General features: G+C 38.0%; 1 protein-coding gene across 2 annotated transcripts in view; it reads right to left on the reverse strand.

Annotated features, from left to right (window-relative positions):
- igf2r (insulin-like growth factor 2 receptor) overlaps positions 1-18,071 on the reverse strand; it is a 49,886-nt gene that overhangs the window by 27,928 nt on the left and 3,887 nt on the right. For both annotated transcript variants that reach the window (XM_042503102.1, XM_042503101.1), the window contains exons 3-15: positions 11,175-11,293; positions 9,141-9,239; positions 7,999-8,131; positions 6,810-6,921; positions 6,456-6,564; positions 6,154-6,313; positions 4,152-4,341; positions 2,848-2,951; positions 2,171-2,335; positions 1,891-2,040; positions 1,451-1,606; positions 1,168-1,305; positions 203-353 (exon numbers count right to left, since the gene is read on the reverse strand). In XM_042503102.1, the coding sequence (XP_042359036.1) occupies positions 203-353; positions 1,168-1,305; positions 1,451-1,606; positions 1,891-2,040; positions 2,171-2,335; positions 2,848-2,951; positions 4,152-4,341; positions 6,154-6,313; positions 6,456-6,564; positions 6,810-6,921; positions 7,999-8,131; positions 9,141-9,239; positions 11,175-11,293 (1,786 nt within the window). The remainder of the gene's footprint in view (positions 1-202; positions 354-1,167; positions 1,306-1,450; positions 1,607-1,890; positions 2,041-2,170; positions 2,336-2,847; positions 2,952-4,151; positions 4,342-6,153; positions 6,314-6,455; positions 6,565-6,809; positions 6,922-7,998; positions 8,132-9,140; positions 9,240-11,174; positions 11,294-18,071) is intronic.

Here is an 18,071-nt window from a genome sequence, read left to right on the forward strand (position 1 = left end):
ATAGATTTCTGTCTTACAATTTGAGTAATTGTGTAAAAAACAAAAAAAAAACAAAAAAAAAAACAAAACCCAACAGCATTTTCAAGCATATTATGAAGACTTTTGGATCAAATCTGTTGCTTAGTGTTGACACTTTTAATTTGTTTAGTTGGGATTATTGTAGAGATGTTTGAGAGTGCTCCTGCTTGCTGCTCTTTCTTACCTCTTTTCGACCTGGCATGCTCCAGCCTTTTCAGGACAGTTCCCAGCAGTGACAGGGCCGCAGACGTTGATAAAGTAGTCATAGTTGCCGCTAGTGAGGTTGTAGTAGCCACCATTGGGTTTGGAGAGAGGCGACAAGTCGAAAGAGAACCCTGTGGAGCAACAGGGGCCAGTTAGAGAGGAGGATAGAGCTGGTTCAGCTCTCATCAGCATTAAGTCTGATCGGACGATGGCTCCGCCAAATAGTACTGAACTATAAACATATCAGGACAGATCATGTACTGAACACTAGATGGCAGAATAAGAAGCCTTTTTGATGATTCACATGTAATAAGTCTCATGTGACATGATGGTGTGACCTGCAGAGGTTAAAAAGCCTGTGATTCCCCACCAGGTGGTAGAGTTGAGAGGTGAAACGTCCTCCCAACAAGTTCTTTTGAACTAAAAACTTTTAGTTCCTTTTTTTTTTAGTCCAAAAGAGGAATTATAAATTTGAGCAGTTGAACTGTTGAGTTTCCTTTAACACTTTGAGACCTGAGAAAATTTGTTTGATGTCTTTCAAAAACATAGGTAAAAGGCAATAATAATAATAAGGCAATAAGCAATTTAATGACAATGTACAAAAGTACAAGAAAATTACCTGAAAATTAGAGAAAAGAAAAGTAAAAAAATAAAAGAAAAAAAATTTAAAAGACAAACAAAAAAGTAAGGACATGACTCAAAATAAGTAAAATAATAATAATAATGATAATAAATAAATGGTAATTTCCAACCAAACATACAGTGGTACCAGCTTCACAAATGTTAGTATTTGCTGCTTTTCTCTGTTTTGTATAACTGTAAATTCAATATATTTGGTACACAATGATAAACATCCCATTATAATCCTTCTGCTCTCTTGCTCAAGTAAAAGTATGCATTAGTCAGAAACCACTTTGATCAAACTTGTGTATATGTGTGACGTACCAGCCTGAGGGTCCTCCACCTTGCAGTTGTCTCCCTGTGTCTTTGAGAGGACACAGGCGGCGGCAGTGTACCACTCCAATTCGTAGACACATCCATCAGACGAAAGGCTACGAAGGACGGGAGCGCTCTCCAGATCTCCTGCAAAGAAAGCAAGAAAAAGAAATGTGTGGGAGGAGACAACGACATCTCAACCAAACAGAAATCAGAGAGAAAGACAAAGAATATTGAAATAAAATGTTACAATGAAATATAATTAATGACTACTTATCTCTGCTCAACATACCCGTTTTGCACTTGAGGGTCAGGATAGTTTGGATCCTCGTCTTTTTATTCATGCAAAAACTTCCATCAGTATACACCAGTCTGATGTCATTTCCTATTTTAGTCTTCTGGGGAGATGAGAGGAAGCTGCCCAGACTGATGGCCCCATGTTCTTTATCTGAAGCACAGACACAATCAATACACCACACTGGTCCTCTTCAGTGCAGTAAATAAATACAACAGTCATCCATTGCGAAAGCATGGCTCTTTAATGGGGTTTTAATTGCTGAGAACCATGAATTATGAGTAAATGATGAAGAATCTGGGCCGATAGGCTTCTCCTCGACCTCCCTACACATTTACCCAACACTTAAATCACCATCACTTATTCTTTTTTTTGGGGGGGGGTGTAAAACCTGAAATAGTATTTAGAAATCTTCCATCTTTGTTTGAGACTCTTACCCACGGCACAGATGGAGGCATTCAAAGGGCAGCCAGCAGCACCTCCTGTCTGGATGACTTTGTGACAGACGTTCAAGTAGAAACGCCAGTCCTGCTTTGTAGATTTAGCGTCCACCACCTCCCAGTTCTCACTGACGTCTGACCCTGAAGCTGCACACAGGAGAGTTTCAGCAACAAATGTTTAGTCATAACAGACAGCATGGGAAACAAACTGCATTGAGTGAATATGGTAACACAATCAATTGCTATTTTAGAGACAATTTTTGACTTTAAAACTCACCAGGGTATCTGGTGAGGGGTGAAAGGTTGTAGTGTTTGTGGCCATCTCGAACTTGGCACAGTAGATCCTCCTTCTCCTTGACGCAGGCGAAGGCCGTCTCCCAGTCAAAGTAATAAGTGCAGTCCGTCTCCCCTGTGAAAACTGGAGTTCCTCGCCCACCGTTGGCTGCAGAAAAATGAGGCAAACTGTGAGTTAAAAATGAGCTGAGACTTGATGCACAAATGCACAAATCATTCAGTCACCCCTTGGGTATTTGAATTAAAAAATGTGTGAAGTTGGGGTAGAGATTCGAGAAACGGTGAAAAAAACAATGTTATATATTCAAGGGGTAAAATACAACAGAAGTCACATTATTTTCCGTATTTTAAATAGTAAATGAAGCGTTCCTTTGACTCAGTTACCTCAAATTTGGAAATATAAAATCAAATATTTCACATTAATCATGCACTTATGATGAATCTCAACATCACTGACACATTGACATACATGTTCTAAATTGTATATTCAAAATTAGTAGGAACAAAATTTCATGGTAGCAGCCTGTTGTCTTGCTGACTAAGTCATACGAACATCACATGGTGCCAAAGTCAAGAAAATGTTCAAGTTAAATATAAAACAGAGGGAAATTATTGAAAAAAGAACAAAACAAGTAAACATCTTTAATATCTCTGTCTTACTCGCATTCTTGTTGCACTCAAAGTTGATGATGGTCATTCTCTGGAAGCCGGTGGAGCATCTGTTGCCCTCTGGGTAGATCAGAGTCAGATCTCCATCTGAGTAACTACAGATGAAAACAAACAAACAAACACACAAAAACAAGGTTGTAAGGTGAAACAGTGGATGTACTGACAATGTCTGACATTTAATCAATGAAAATGGTTAAACATTAAGTGTTTGTGAGTATTTTCTGGGACTGATATGTTATTTCTGTAGTTAAGTCTCTACTTTTCTGCATAACAGTTAGAATTTTTGAAAAAAAACAAACTAAAACCTAGAAATTGCAGTAATAATTATGCTTGACAAATACAGTAATGCATATCAGTCATTTTTTTTATCTCCAGTATTAGCAGTTCTATTAGTCTGTCACAACACTGACACAAAAACATGGAAATGTTCCTGCCATAGCCTTTTTGAATGGTATGATCACATTTTTAAAAAAGTTTAGCGTGGAGGCAAGCAGATTTAAGAAACTTAAATTCATACTATGCTATGTGCTATTTTATTTTTTTGTCTGCTAATTTACTTTTAGGTTATTTGTAATGTAAATTGGTGTTTCTGCACTGTCGATTTGTGACTGCATCATTTGTATATTTTGAAAAAAATAAAAATACAAATTAAAAAAGGTAGCGAACAGGTGCCAGATCACCCATCAGATAAGAGCACCCATCAAAGAAGAAGCTACGGAAATTGCAGAAACAGCACAGAAACAATTACAGCGAGGCAAAACACCACGCTGAGTTTTTCTAGCTTTTACTTTCACTTTTTTTGGCGATACTGTTTACAAACACTAGCTGACAATTCCAAAAATTTTAAAAAACACTGGCAAAATCAATAGAGCAAATGGGAGCTAAAGGTTTGGGTTTCAATACCAGCAGGAAAAAGCTTTACAGTATACATCAACTTAGCATTTACTGCGAGTAGAGGATGAGATCAGTCACCGTGTAACAGAGACAGTAAATTATTGTAATTGCCACGATATGCAATTGTTATTGTTAAGAAAGCGTCACGCCACTTTTGCTTTTGGGATACTGGCATGCTGTCTAAAATCAAAGACTGTGGCTACACGATGCCTGTGTTGTTTGGTTTTGTATAATTAAGCAAAGATGACATAATGAAGTCTTTGATGCAGCCCTGTCATGAAATCTCTGTAGAAACAGCCAATCTGTATATCTTTAGGCACCTCCCAGCCGACTGACACAAACACACAAACACACAAACACACACAAACACAAACACACACACACACACACACACACATTACCGTAGCGTTTGGTGTTGATATTTTCCAGCCACCTTTTTCACGTCTCCGGACTTCTTCACCTGACAGGACGATATAAACTGGTCTTGGCCACATTCATTAGTGGGAATCTGTCCACAAACGTTCAGGTAGTACACGTAGCTGTCGTCCCCATCGCTGGACCCAGAGTGTGCGTAGTACGGATGGTCTGTGGCTACACACACACACAAAGAAAAAGTGGCATCAGAGGGTTTAGGTTGACATATTTGTCGAAAGACTAATTATTATTTTGATCATCTTATTGCAAGTCTTTTTTTAAATAAATCTTTTCATCTTACTCTTGGCAAGTAGGTGAATAAGTGCACTTATCAAAATGTGGAACTATTCCTCTAAAATGATAATCAATATTGGCAAAATCTGTGAAAACAATCAGCTTCATTTAGAAATTAGTATTTGTTTTTAAACATTCAGGTGTGCAACCACTTGAATTAACACAAGAAGGACACAAAGCCTCGCTGTGCTCGAACTGCAGGCAGAAGTGGTACACAACTGATTTTTTTATGTGATTCAGACCTTGACCTTTTCTGACATATGTTTTATTTTTTATTATTTGGATTTTATGTAGTTATGCTGTGTGTGTGCCCGTGTGTGTGTGTGTGTGTGTGTGTGTGTGTGTGTGTGTGTGCAAATGAAATATTTTTAAAAATGTCAGGGGCACAGACAAATGTAGATAACAGTAGCCTGTGACATCCTGAAATTTTGGCAGAATCTGTTTCAGTGCTTCTACTGCACATCAACTTGTAAATGAAAGTGTGAATGCTGACTTCAGTGGCCTCTATATTTACTTAGAAATGGCAGCGTGCAGCCAACGTCTTTGATATTGGTTTTTTGCACATTAGGGTCAGTACAGGACTGTGACCAGTTCACTCTGGAATCTGATATGGGCCACATTTAAGAGATAATGTGAACAGCCAAACGCACAACTAACTGATCTGAGCAATAAGTCTTAATTGGGCACTTGGGCTTGCAGTGTGAATGTAGTCATGGCTTGTGCATTAACTGTGACTAACAATGAGTCGACAAAAAAAAAAGGAAGGTCAGTTTAATTCTACTTCCTCTGCCTGGGATAAATAAAGCACAATTATGAGCCAATACTTCTTGTGAGTTAAATATGTAATAGTGATTAATATATGGGAGAGGAGATGTCTGAGCTTTATTGAATTATTAGCACTTGCACTCATATAGCTGTTTCCAGTTTGATACTTCCTGACTGCTAAAATAAATAAATACTTACTGCTCTAAGAACTAGTTTGACGAATGAAGACATGAGTGCAAAGGTACAGTATTTTGCCTGGTAGTCAGTTTTTATTAAGTTGTTAATTATTCTATGAAAGCTTAAGGTTAGAGCATGGGTCTCATATTCCTCTTCATCATTTAGTTAAAACAATACATTTAAACTTTGCACACTGAACAACTGATATCCTTTTCCTCTCTTTCATTTTGACTCTTGGTGTTTAGTAAAGCAACGCAGCTTGAGATTGCATTTCTTGAGAACAAGGTTTTCCCTACACTGACACAGGAAGCAGTTGCATTATGCGCCACACAAAAATAAATAAAAATCCATGATTTCCATCCGGATCGGAAACAATCAACCCTGCAAGTTTAGCCATGTAAAGCCCCTTGTAACTGAAAAGTGCTATATAAATGAAGTTTATATTAAATTACAGTTTATAACCTTTCTGGTTTTAAAAGAAACATTTTAGTTAATGACCTTGCCATTGGCAAATGTTTATATTGACATGTTAAGGGGTGTGGTACAGCTTGCTTCGTTAAAGTTAAACAAAAAGCCATTTTAACTCTCCATTTTTGCAGTCTTTCTTAAAAAAGTAAGCAAGTTCTTACTTAGTGATAAAAGAAAAAATGATGGGGGAAATGCAAAGATAAACATGTGAAGAGTCTTGTGAAATCGTCTGAGGCCTCTGTGGTGATAGTTTGAGATAGCAGGTTTACAGTGGGAACGACTTACAGCTTAGCGTGAGCGGCGTTAGGTCTACGGAGATGTCGTGTTGATTGCTGGTCAGTTTGCAGGTGTGACTCTCCAGATAGTCTCTGTGACATGCGTATTCAGTCACCCACTCCACCTCGTAACGACAGTTTGACTCTGCTATCATTTTAGGAGGGCTGCCCTGTCAAACCAAAGCACACTTTTAGAATAACAGGAGTCACTTTACTTCTTTTTTTTTTAAGTACAGCAGAAAAGCATGAAAAGCGGAATAAATTAAACAAGAAGATACCAGTTTGCTGTGTATATATATGTGTGTGACCTACTGAATGCCTGCTTGATGGACAGACGAAAGTGATGGTGACGCCAGGAGTGTGTCCGGAACAGATTTCTGGAGTAGACGAATCTTTACTGACTTCATATTGTAACCTCAGTCTTGGAAGGAGACAAGAAACAAGAAAAAACATTAAGAGTTTATTATGTCCAATGTTACTCAAAAAATTAACAAAAACACAACTGTCTCTTACACGTCAGCACATCCTGGGTGTACCAACAATCAGATATTTTTGAAACTATTCAAGTATTACCCTCAAGTAAGTTCAAAGCATTCACTACTCTAATTTAAAAAGATGGAAAGTCAGATGACTCTCATATATTGAACAGGAGGTCAGTATTCATACTTGTCGTTGGACAGCAGCTCCAGCTGTCCGGTAGGAGAGCCCATGTTGTAGGAGCCCTGACTGGTGACCAGACAGGCTGCAGACTCCTCTGGACATGACTTATCTTGACCGTCTGAGAAGAAGAGGACGCATATGAGATGACAGGGAGGAAAAGGAAGTTTATATATGATTGGAACTTATAAAAGACAAAAAATGTAGCTGCTAGCAGTAATGCTGAAGCTCCAGTGTTGCAGTATCAAAGTATAACTTAAAGAGAATACCCCTATTTCCCCATGTTTCTTTGTCTAAGCGATGAACAAAAACAATGCATTTGGAAAGAGGTCCAGTATGGAGTGAGAATGCTGTAGCAGGAATAAAAATGTGCTTGTTTTTTTCTGCTTCAACCAATCTGTTTGTTATTGTATCTAACCGAGTCTCACTGAAGGAATAGTTTCATTCTTAAGTAAAGGTAAAGAGAACTGGGTTTTTTTTCCCCTGTGGGATCTTTTTCATAATATCAGAACAATCTGAGCCTGTCATTGGAAAAAACAAGCAATTTTAGTGAATGTACATTGACAGTACAATGTTGCCCCTAGTGGTTACACAGCAGTCTGATTCGCGGCTTATGGCTCGGTGCGCTCTCTCGTTCTCTCGGTCAGTAGTGGACGATTTGAAAAATTATTGTTCCCACTAGACACTCAGTTTTACAAATTTGTGTCAAAGGGCCCATATTGAAAAATACCAAAGTTTCCAGCTTAGAGCTTACTGGCTTTTATTTTGTAGAATCCTGATCAGCAGGAATCCACGCAGCCAGTTTTTGTAAAAATGTCAAAGTGCTCTTTTATGAGGGAATGGGGTCTAGTTCTGAAAATAAAATAAACAAGCGCCTCAGGCAAAGACATTCTTAAATTAATGAATATGTGTTACTTATTAAGAATATCTCCTGGTCTTAATAGGCAGAGAGTAATGTTCGAAAAGTCCTATTTCAGTTTCAATTGATTGTGACAATAATAAAAAGTCTTCTCTTCTTCTGTGACTTTTTTTCTTCTTCTTTTTTACACCTCTCAACTGAAAGAATCCTAGAGTTTCTCAAAGCTCAACTAAAATTAACCTCACACACTCAGCTCAGTATAAGTGCATCCGATCAGAAATACATTCTCCAAGCCATTTATCCTTTCATTCATCTCCCCGCCCTCCCTCGGGTACTGACTGAGACTTCGGCAGATGTTGATGTAAAAGTCGATGGTGTCGTCGCCGTCGTCCACCAGATAGCCATCGTTCACTTTAATCAGAGGGTTGAGGTCGTGCTTCTTACCGTCCGAGTCAAACACATAGCAGGGCACCTGGACACAGAGAAGACAGTGTCACCGACAACTTTTCATAATCACTTGAAGACCTTTTCACAGAAGAAAATTGAGGGTTAGTGCTAGAAGTTATTTACAGAAACTATTGGAAATAAGAAAACGCCCAACTTAAAACTCTTAAAAGAGGTAAAAAATTGCCATATCATACCTTTGTGTGGCTGTTAAAACTACTTATTGTTTATGTACATGGTTCTATAAAGAGCATAGTATAGTAATTGTAGCTGATCAATGTGCTTATATGTCATTTAATAAAATCCCCTCTAAACTGTGATAAATCTGTCAAGGTAATATACTGTCGTTTAGTGTAACTTGTAAAGGTTCAATTATTGATTTGATAATTGATTACCGATATTGATTTTAACTAGTAGGAACTTTCTGTTAATCTAATCAACAATTAATCATAAAACATAATCATAAAAACACAAATAAAACTCAAATAAAATAAACATATTAAGTAAGAAAAATAATGAATTGACACTAGGGCTGATGATAAACGATGATCTAATTTTTGCTGGGGTCTGTGCCAAACAAGCATGTTCTCATGCATGTATGGTGTGTGCAGACCATGATCCAATGATCTGGATATTTTGCGTGACCACATTGTGATTTTGAAGACATTTCCATTAATTGTGCAGAGCTAGCTGACACATTTTTATCTGACCTACAAAAATATGGGTCTTTAACTCTTTTGCAACAGATGTGTGTAAAAGCAACGTTAAAGCATTTCACACATTCTTTCAGTGACTCTACGTTAAACTCACATAAACAGCTTCTTGTGACAACATGTGACATGTCCTCTACACTGATGAACACATGCTGTAAACTCTGTTCGTACTCAGAGTGGGAAGACAGCTTTTGTTTCCTCTTTAACACCTCTTTGTCTTATTTCGTCTCACATATCACGCCTTAACATACACAGCAGCAGGTTCTTTTTCCTTACACAGAACAAAAACCTTCTCGTCAGTGAGTCACATGTTCCACCACATACCTCTTTGTGCGGCTTGAATTTATCTTTCTTGCAGGCGGTGAAGGTCTTCCACTCAAAGTAATGCACACACTGAGACACAGCAACAAACTCCGGGGTGCCCTGCAGCACACAGACACAGGGACATGAGTGAGACAGATAGTTTCATGTTGATAAAGGTGAATGACAACATATTATGGTGCTGTGTGCACATTTGACATTAACAATTTAACACAGAGACACATAAAATGACAGTTGAGCATGTGGGTCAAATCAGAGTTTCTGTAACCTTCTTTACTTTTTTTAATATTAAAAAAGGCAATCTAAGATTTTTTTTTAATCTTAATTTGCCAGGTAAAAGTAAACACTTCCATAATGTTTATTCTATATTTATGTAAATATTCTAGACGCAGAGGACGCAAATACAAGCTCTGTAATTTTTAATGTGACATTTGTGTGTGTTCTCTTCAACTACCTAAAAGCAGTCTGTTAACATTACAAGTGTTTGTATTCAGCCCCTACTTCTTCTTTTCAGCATTAAATAACTTTTTGACAAGTTTCAGGAAATCCACTCACATTTCTCCACTTTACACTCTGAAAACAATAAAAATGAAAAGTGTACCATTAGAAAAAAACTTTCTGTCTGCTCTTCAACCTGACAGGAAATGCTATGGAAATGCTGACAACGTTAATGTCAATCCACCACCAAAGTCAACACCCACTTTACTCTGACTGAAATATGCTGAAACACATGGCAGGTGACTGTCATTGTCGTACATTATTTCTCCTCACAGATTCACTTCCTTTCTTTGCAGCTGACAGCAGACAGCTGCTTCTGATACCAAGAAATGACGTCCTAGCTGTTTAGAATCGTTTCAGAAAAAAACACACATTTTCAATCAGCTTATTGAAATATGAGTAAAATGGCACTTCAAAAACACCTGAAGGAGTTCAACATTTCATTTCCTCAATACTGCACAACAGTGTGTGTACATGTTCCTGGTGAGGCTGTTTACACAAGCAAAGTTTATAATGTTGCAGCTTTTTAGAAGGTTCAAAGTGCAACCACAATAATAATTACTTAGCACACATGTATCCATAAAGAGGTTTCTGATCAGGCCAGGTTGAGTAAATTTGGGATTGTGTTCATCTTGTAACAAACTGAAAAGTTAACTTATCAATTAAATTATGATAAACAGATGAAAAGTGCTATTTCTGAATTTTATGAAAACACACCCAGTAAAGAGCCTGTCCTCACAATGTCCCCCATGTCCAAATCTGCAGTTCATATCAGTAAAAGAAAAGACAATTACAGAATTTGGCCAATGTCATACATTGGCCATGTAACGGCTTAATGTGTTATCATGCTCCATGCAAATAAGTGGAGCATTAATCATGTAAACCAAAAGTGAGAGTGCTTTGAATATTTATAGGCAACGGTCTTTAAATACAGACACTGCATATAACTACAAAAGCTTAACACAGGCTGCAAAAAATTGGCTGAAATAAGTGCCTTATTAATGTGGCATTGTCAAGTAGTTTTTTTCACTTTCTAAAAGAAAATATATAGAATATATATAAGGTTTAAAAAAAGGCTGCAATATAGAGTACATATTTTTAATCTACAATTAAAATAGAATATGCAATATTTTAGGTTGTAAGCTCTCAAAACAAAGCAGTACTTTTGTTGAGTGGATCCAGTACCGACACCCACAGAAGCTGCTTCTGTGCTTCTGACAAAACAGATATTTTAGACCAGGTGTTAGCAGACACACTGGAACAAAAGCAACCAATACAAAATACTAATGATTGCCACTGAGGGGGGCCTTGCTCAAGGGCACCTCGGTGGTGGTAATAAGAGAGGGGAAGACGCTGCTCTTTCACTTTCCCCTCTCAGCTTTATCCTGCCGGAGCGGGGATCACACTGGCAACCTTCCTGTCAACAAACCAGCTTCTGTAACCTTCAGCCCTGTCTGTGTTTGAGCCTAAACACGGCTCCTGGAAAAGCACAAATCATCCAGTTTAAAAAAACATTTCCTTGTGTGTTTTAAGTCTTACCATGGTTTTCCCACACTGGAAGCTGATGCTGGTCTGAATGTTGTTGTTGCTTTCTGGACATTTTTCTGTGCTGTTGTAATCCAGCACCGTGCCAGAGAGCCTCTGCAGGGACAGCTCACCTGCATATTCAAGACAAGACACATAATCAGTCAGTTATGGACCAAAAAACATTTAGATTGTTTTACTGGATGTGTAGATGTTGACAGTGACTAGAAAATCACTATGCAAATATTTCATTTAATAAATTATCTTAACAATTATTCAACACAAAAGGGTAAAAAGACAGAGACAGGGTAGTGATATATGAAATACAAAATAGACCAAAAAGATAATGTTTTAATTTGAATAACAGCATTTCCCACAAGATTAGCGCATATGTGTAGCAAAAGCTGAAAAAGGGAGGGGGGGTCACGACGACAGCAAACTTTTTTTTTTTTTTGATCTTTTGAATGTGTGTGTGTGTCTGTATCATTTTGTGTCATCTCTCTAAATTCTGAGGTTTTTGTGGGTTTGTAAGTTCAATTGGAGCTCTCCATGACTTTTCTTCCTCAGCAGCAGTTTGTAACTCGTGGGGTGGATAATTGATCTGTCAATCCGTTCGGAGCTTATTAGATCAGATCAGATCAGTGGATGAGAGGAGAATCGGCTGTGAGTGAATGCAAACTTTTAGATCAAGCAGAAAGAATAGCTGAGTTTCACTCTCAAAGCGCCAAACGTTCTGCTGCTCCGTCTATGCCCAGAGTACGCTCTGCACCCTGAGACTGTGGTGCAATTAGTAACCGCACAGTATATGTATTTCAACACTCCTAATGAACAGTCCAGCTACAAAAAAAGGAAATCTATTCATGGTGGCAGATGTTTTAATTGTGGCAGCCCGTCACAAATATATAAATTTGAAACAATTAATTAACGATTTCTAGCTTTACTTCTGCTTTAAACTTTTTCCCACACTTTTCTTTTGGTTGTATCCTCAACCCCCCATGGATAATCATACACAAACAATGTAGAGCTGCATATAGATTTCCTATGTCTAAGGTTCAATGTTGAATTGTAAGTGGCATAGAGGTCATGATGCCTGGTAGCAGTTGTTTTTGCCATGAAAAGATTTTAATATTTATCTGATAAAATGTAAGTACCAAAAAAGGAAAAACACACAAGCTCTCATTCTCTGACAGGGTATATGTTACTCTAGCAGACAGTCTGGCAGCATAATTTCTTAACCCACTAACCTCGACTGACCCCCACACAAGATAAACCTCCGTACCATAATATCCTCCTGACCCTGCTGTCAGCACACAGTCGTTATTTATCATATGAATAGAAGAGGACAGCGGTGAGAAATGTTCTGCATGTCAGGAACTTTAAAGCGTGGGGCAGTGAAATAAACTCACAGCAGGTCAGCCGATGAAACAACAGTCACAGTGACTGATGTCTGTAAATGTCTTACCAAATATACGGTTAAAAATTGGCCTCTGTTACATCAACAATCAGAAATATCAATGAATAAAACGTTTCCTTAGAAACACATTTGGATTCAGTAAAGCGTTATGACTGCAAAATCCCCTTTGCAACAAACTGTTCTTGTGTATCTGTCTGTGTCTAATTGATGACCTCATTTTAGTCCCTTTTGTTTCTGTTTTGTTTGCATTTTTAGTTTCTCTATTACTAATAACTGAAAAGTTCTAATCTCTTTATTAATATTTTCTTTTTAAGTCAGTCTGAGAGAGACTTTCATTAGTGTTTGAAGTGTGTTTATGTGTGTGCGCTCTTTGCTCTCTCTGATAAGGCAGGACTGCTATCACAGAGAGCCATAAAGGAATGTGCCTCAACAACAGTGTGACCTACTAACACCAAAAACTACTGTCTGAAGGACTGAAGCACTGCTCATGTCGCAGCCTGTTACACTGCTTCAACGTTAACGCTTGTAACGAACAGTTACAGTTATTATCTGGCAGTATTACAACAGTTTGCAAGACACTGACCCTGCAGATAAAGAGCAAAGAGGGGGATTGTGCAGTTCGCCCGCTTTCACTGAAATTCCACTGAACATTTTGATTAGATAAAGCTGGGACATTTTCCAGTCCAAGCTCAAAATATATAATTTGCTCTTTTTCCCTTTGTCCTTTGTAAGGGATTGTCCTGTATTTATGTGAGGAGAGTGGTGGTTGGTGGTTTCATTTTTTTATTTGTTTTGACCTTCTAGTTAGTAAGTCAGTCAGGTTTGGTCAAAAATAAATCCTTAATTCACCAGGTTAGATGTAAAAAAACCCCAAAACATGCTGTTATTCCCCCTGGTCTCTCTCTAGAGTTGCTGGCTGCCGGCTGCTTACAGTCCTGTAACGTCTCGCTCCACAACTAGGTGTTGCCATGTCTTACAGCTGCCTGTTCCTCAAGTAGGGGCAGGAGAAAGCCCCCAGGAAGTGCTCCAGGCTCTAATGCAAATTTAACAGTGGCCAAAAGTCTGGGTCGGTCACATGATGCCCACTGGCCCAGAAAGACTTTTCCCCATTGACTTACACCAGGAAAGAGAAATAATTAAATCGGTAAATAATTTTTTGTGAGCGTCAAAACCCCGGAAAAACAACTCATTTCATTATCTAGATTTAAGCCATTAAGTTTGACAACATTTGGAGAGTCTAAAAGATCCGAAGGAAGGCAAAATTAGTCAACATGTCTTTAAAATCCACAAGATATGGGGTCAAGTGGTCATTTAAAATAAAACAAAATACAAACACTTTAACAAGTTGTATGTCCCCCCTCTAGGCCAAAAGAAGAAACATAAGTCGCCCTTCCCCCTCATAAACAATGACATAAAAATAATTTGATAATAATTTGATTATGATAGAAAAATAGATTAATCATTAAAGTCAATTAACATGAAAAAGTAGGAAACATTTCCTAGTTTCAGATTTTAAATTATAACGATTTGAGGCGTTCTTTTGTCTCATGTGACAGTTAATTGATTATCTATGGAATTCTTTCTTTTGGACATTCGGCCGCTCCAAACAAGTCATTTAAAGACGTCATCTTGGACTTTGTGATGGACACTAACTTCTGATATTTGATAGAAAGAACTCTAAAAAGCGAACAGAAAAATAATGGATAATGCAGAACAACTGCGATATAAGGAAACACAACAGACATAAATGTTGAACTGTGAGGGTAAACAATGTGTGGTTTCTGAACCGTCAACCAGAAAGCATGAAAAAAACTTTAGGCAAGCAGTAAAGAGAGAGAGGGAGCTGGTGAGTGAGAGAGTGAGTGAGCAGAGCGTGGCATCTGTGTCTATTTGTGTTTGAGAGCGTTTATGCCTGATGATGTGTTCCTGTGTCATGTGATAAGTCAGCTAGGCTGATTAAACTGCAACTCATCTGACTGCACTGCTTCTTGTTTGCCATTCTTTCGCTTTCCACACGTGATCTTCCTCTTGAAAAAAAACATCTTTATCAAATAAGGTGGAAATGTACCTTACACCAACATGAGTCTGCAGTGTTCAGTCCAGGGTCTTCATTGAGCAACACGGCTCTTTGTCCTCAGAAATATGAGTCAGATGACACTCTGTCACTGAGAGCTACCAAACACCAATTTGTCACCGGGGGAAGGTCACGACCTCAGACTGCAGGACAGGTTGTTGTTGCTGGTCTCTGAAATAACTCTGTCTGGCAGCCTGTCGTCTTCAGAAAGGTCACGGGCAAATCAAAGACAGTGATGTAACTGGGAAACAGCTCCAAAAACAGCGAAAATCAAAGCGATCATTAAGGGAAAATGTATGCCTGTCTCTCAGCTAATGCGCACACCACAAACTGTGTAATTGTAATTATGCAACAAAAGCGTTGATTCTGACAACTTCAAAAGGACACTTAGTAAAACAATAACTGGTGAGACATCCACTGAGCGGTGAAAATAAGAACAGATGGCGGCATATTACAAAAAGAAATGTCAATTAATTCCTTTAAGAGTATTTTCTTCTTAAACGTCTAAAAATGCATCACATCTGTGTCCATTAATGAATGATAATGGAAACAGCACATTGCTCCTCTGAGCTAACCAAACCTTTAATTAGATGTTATTTAAAAAAAACTTTGCGGCGCTCCTCCCCAAAGGGCTTCTTGATTTGGGGGGACCATGAGATTCGGGGAGAGAAAAATGTGGAGCAGAATCAAAGTTGAATGAATCTGATTGATGTGGAAACAATAAACAATCAAGAGGGCTTCACGCCATCAAGTAAAGTTAGTTAGCAAGAATTATTCTATTTCATTCTGAGAGCAAAAATGTTAAAATTAAGATATTTTTTACAAGAACACTGATCAGTTAAACCTGATGTCAAGACATTAAGAGAAAGCCTGTCTTGCTCTGAGTACATTGTAAATACATCAGTCTTTGAGATTCAGACACAAAACCTGACATTTTATTTGTAAAATAGCAAAATTGCTTGTTTTCATCAATAGAGTTAGGGTCGATTTCCAGTTTTGCGGGTCTGCATACAAGCTAAAACCAGTTTGATTTTATGCAAACCAGTTTGATTTTATGCAAACCAGCTTAACTGGCATTTGTTATTTTGACATGTTCTGGCACATTAAAAATTAGCCTAAATCAGGAACCTCTGCCGATGGTGTCATTGGATAAATCACATTTGTAGCAATACGCAATATGACAACGTGATGAAGAAAATATTGTGTTTGTTTATAAACAGAAGAGAGCCACTAGTGTTTGAGCACCGCAACATGAAGGAGATCAAAATTCAGAGGTTTGCTGAATTCATGTGTTTTTGGAGTGACGAGAGGAGACATGGCAGAGCTATCCTCTCAAGCAAATTTAAACTGCACCAATATGGCAGCATCTCGGATTTGAAGCCGAAGAAAGAAATATTCATAAGCTACCTGTTGCTAGCTTTGAAAGCATCACACTAGACAAAGTACAGCGAGTTCATGTAATTTAATTGAACTGGAAAAAATCTGCATGATTCCTCCTTATTTCATTACAAAAAAAACAACATAGGTAGCAACTGACTTAAGGGAGATCAGCAGGCAGCTGAATGTTTCTGCTAAGGTAAAAAACCATCGCTGAGCTAGGCTACTTGCAGTTGGCTTTGTCATTTCTACTAAACATCACAAGACAAAACGTGTGCTGTCTGTAATGAAAGTAGGTTACTGATCAGTCTTTTGAGTGGTTAACCTTACATATTCCATTTTATCTTGAAAGCACAGCAGATAGGCCTACGTGGTTTGTTTACATCACATGACAGAAGTGCATATTTAATGTGATGTTTAATTTAATGTCAATGTTGATGGAAAGCTCTGATGTTATGTGATGCAAAGTGATAACAGTCACAGACACTTGTTAGCTGTTAGGACACAGTGTCATTATGTTCCACTTGAGAGTGACTGTTGAGTCAAGTGCTTTAAATTCTGTATACTGGACCAGCTCTTGATGATACTGGTTTGAAAAATTGACACCAGCTCATCCCTACTGACCAACAAATTGTCCAAAACCCAAAGACATTTAGCTTACTATAATGTGGAAAAACAGCAAATCCTCATATTTGAGAAGTTGGACATGGAAAAATTACCGAAACAATTAATCAGTTAACTAAATAATTACTTTTCCAATCAACTAATCAATGCAGCTCTAATTTGAAAAAGGTTGACCCATGTAAAAGGGAAAGTATGCTGTACATGAAGTTTGTGTTTGTGATAATATTCTAAAAAAAATAACATTCAAGTTCTGTAGCTACAAAATAAATAATTATATTTATAGTCGATTAACTGCCGGAAATAAAGTTTAATCAATTTATGCCAGGTTATATAGACATCAAGGCTTTCTGTGTTAACTGAAGGTCAGGTCTGAATGAGAGAAAGCAATTAGCTCCAATCATGATAAACAGTGTAAAGACGAGCACTGCAGGTTTACCACAAATTAACAGGACGGTGTGATTTTGCTTATTTCTCAAAAAGTACAAGAGTACATAGTACAAAAACAGCATTTACATAAAATAATAAAATTAAAAAAAATATCAGCATAAGAAAAAGAAAAAAGAGCCTTGATTACAAATTTGTTTGCAGAGCTGGGTAGTGTAGTTAACTTAGTTTTATGTATTCTGGATGAAACAAAGTTGGTGATTGAGTGAAATTGTTCAGATAATAATGTGAATCTAAATAACACAGAATCTAGAAATGTGTAGCTCCTGCCTGACTTCAGGCTTTCAGGGAGAGGTTGTCTGTGACAGGGAGATGTGGATCTTGCTGACACACAGCTGCAGCAGCAGAAGCAGATTCAGCCTCATCAGCAGGGAGATCAGATGTGCTAATGTACTGATACAGCTCTGAAAGACTGATCCATAAAGCGTCGCGTCACTTTGAAAACCCCTCAGCGATCATGTCATGAACAGGACTGAGGGTTGTGCATGTGTGATGCCGCCTTTCACCAAAAAAATCCAACATTGATGACAACTTTTACCCTCAGACATACGCTAGAGATGCACCTACAGTAACAAACCTCAGGATAGCTTACTCACTGTTCATTGGCTGAAAGGAATCCATCCACTATTTCATCAGTGTGCAACACAAACCAGGCCAAACAGAAAACTAACCAATTAATCAGCAATGTTTAACTATCAACAAGACCAGTAACATTCTTCTGTTTTGCCTCTGATTTGAATGGTCAAACTAGAGCACAAACTAGAGTTAAAAACATCTTTGATCACAGACCTGCTACCAACACGAAGCCAGATAATTCAGTTAATTTCTGCTTTACACAGTAACAGACTACATGGATTGAGGGTGGCCAAAATGACCAAAACACAACAAAACAGCACCTAGGATGTAAACTATTTTTCCTGCAGTGTCACCGGAAAGCCATTTAACCATCAGAGTCACATGCACCTCACTGTTCAAAAAC

This window comes from Plectropomus leopardus, chromosome 16 (genome assembly GCF_008729295.1).
Source record: "Plectropomus leopardus isolate mb chromosome 16, YSFRI_Pleo_2.0, whole genome shotgun sequence".
Classification (NCBI taxonomy): domain Eukaryota; kingdom Metazoa; phylum Chordata; class Actinopteri; order Perciformes; family Serranidae; genus Plectropomus; species Plectropomus leopardus.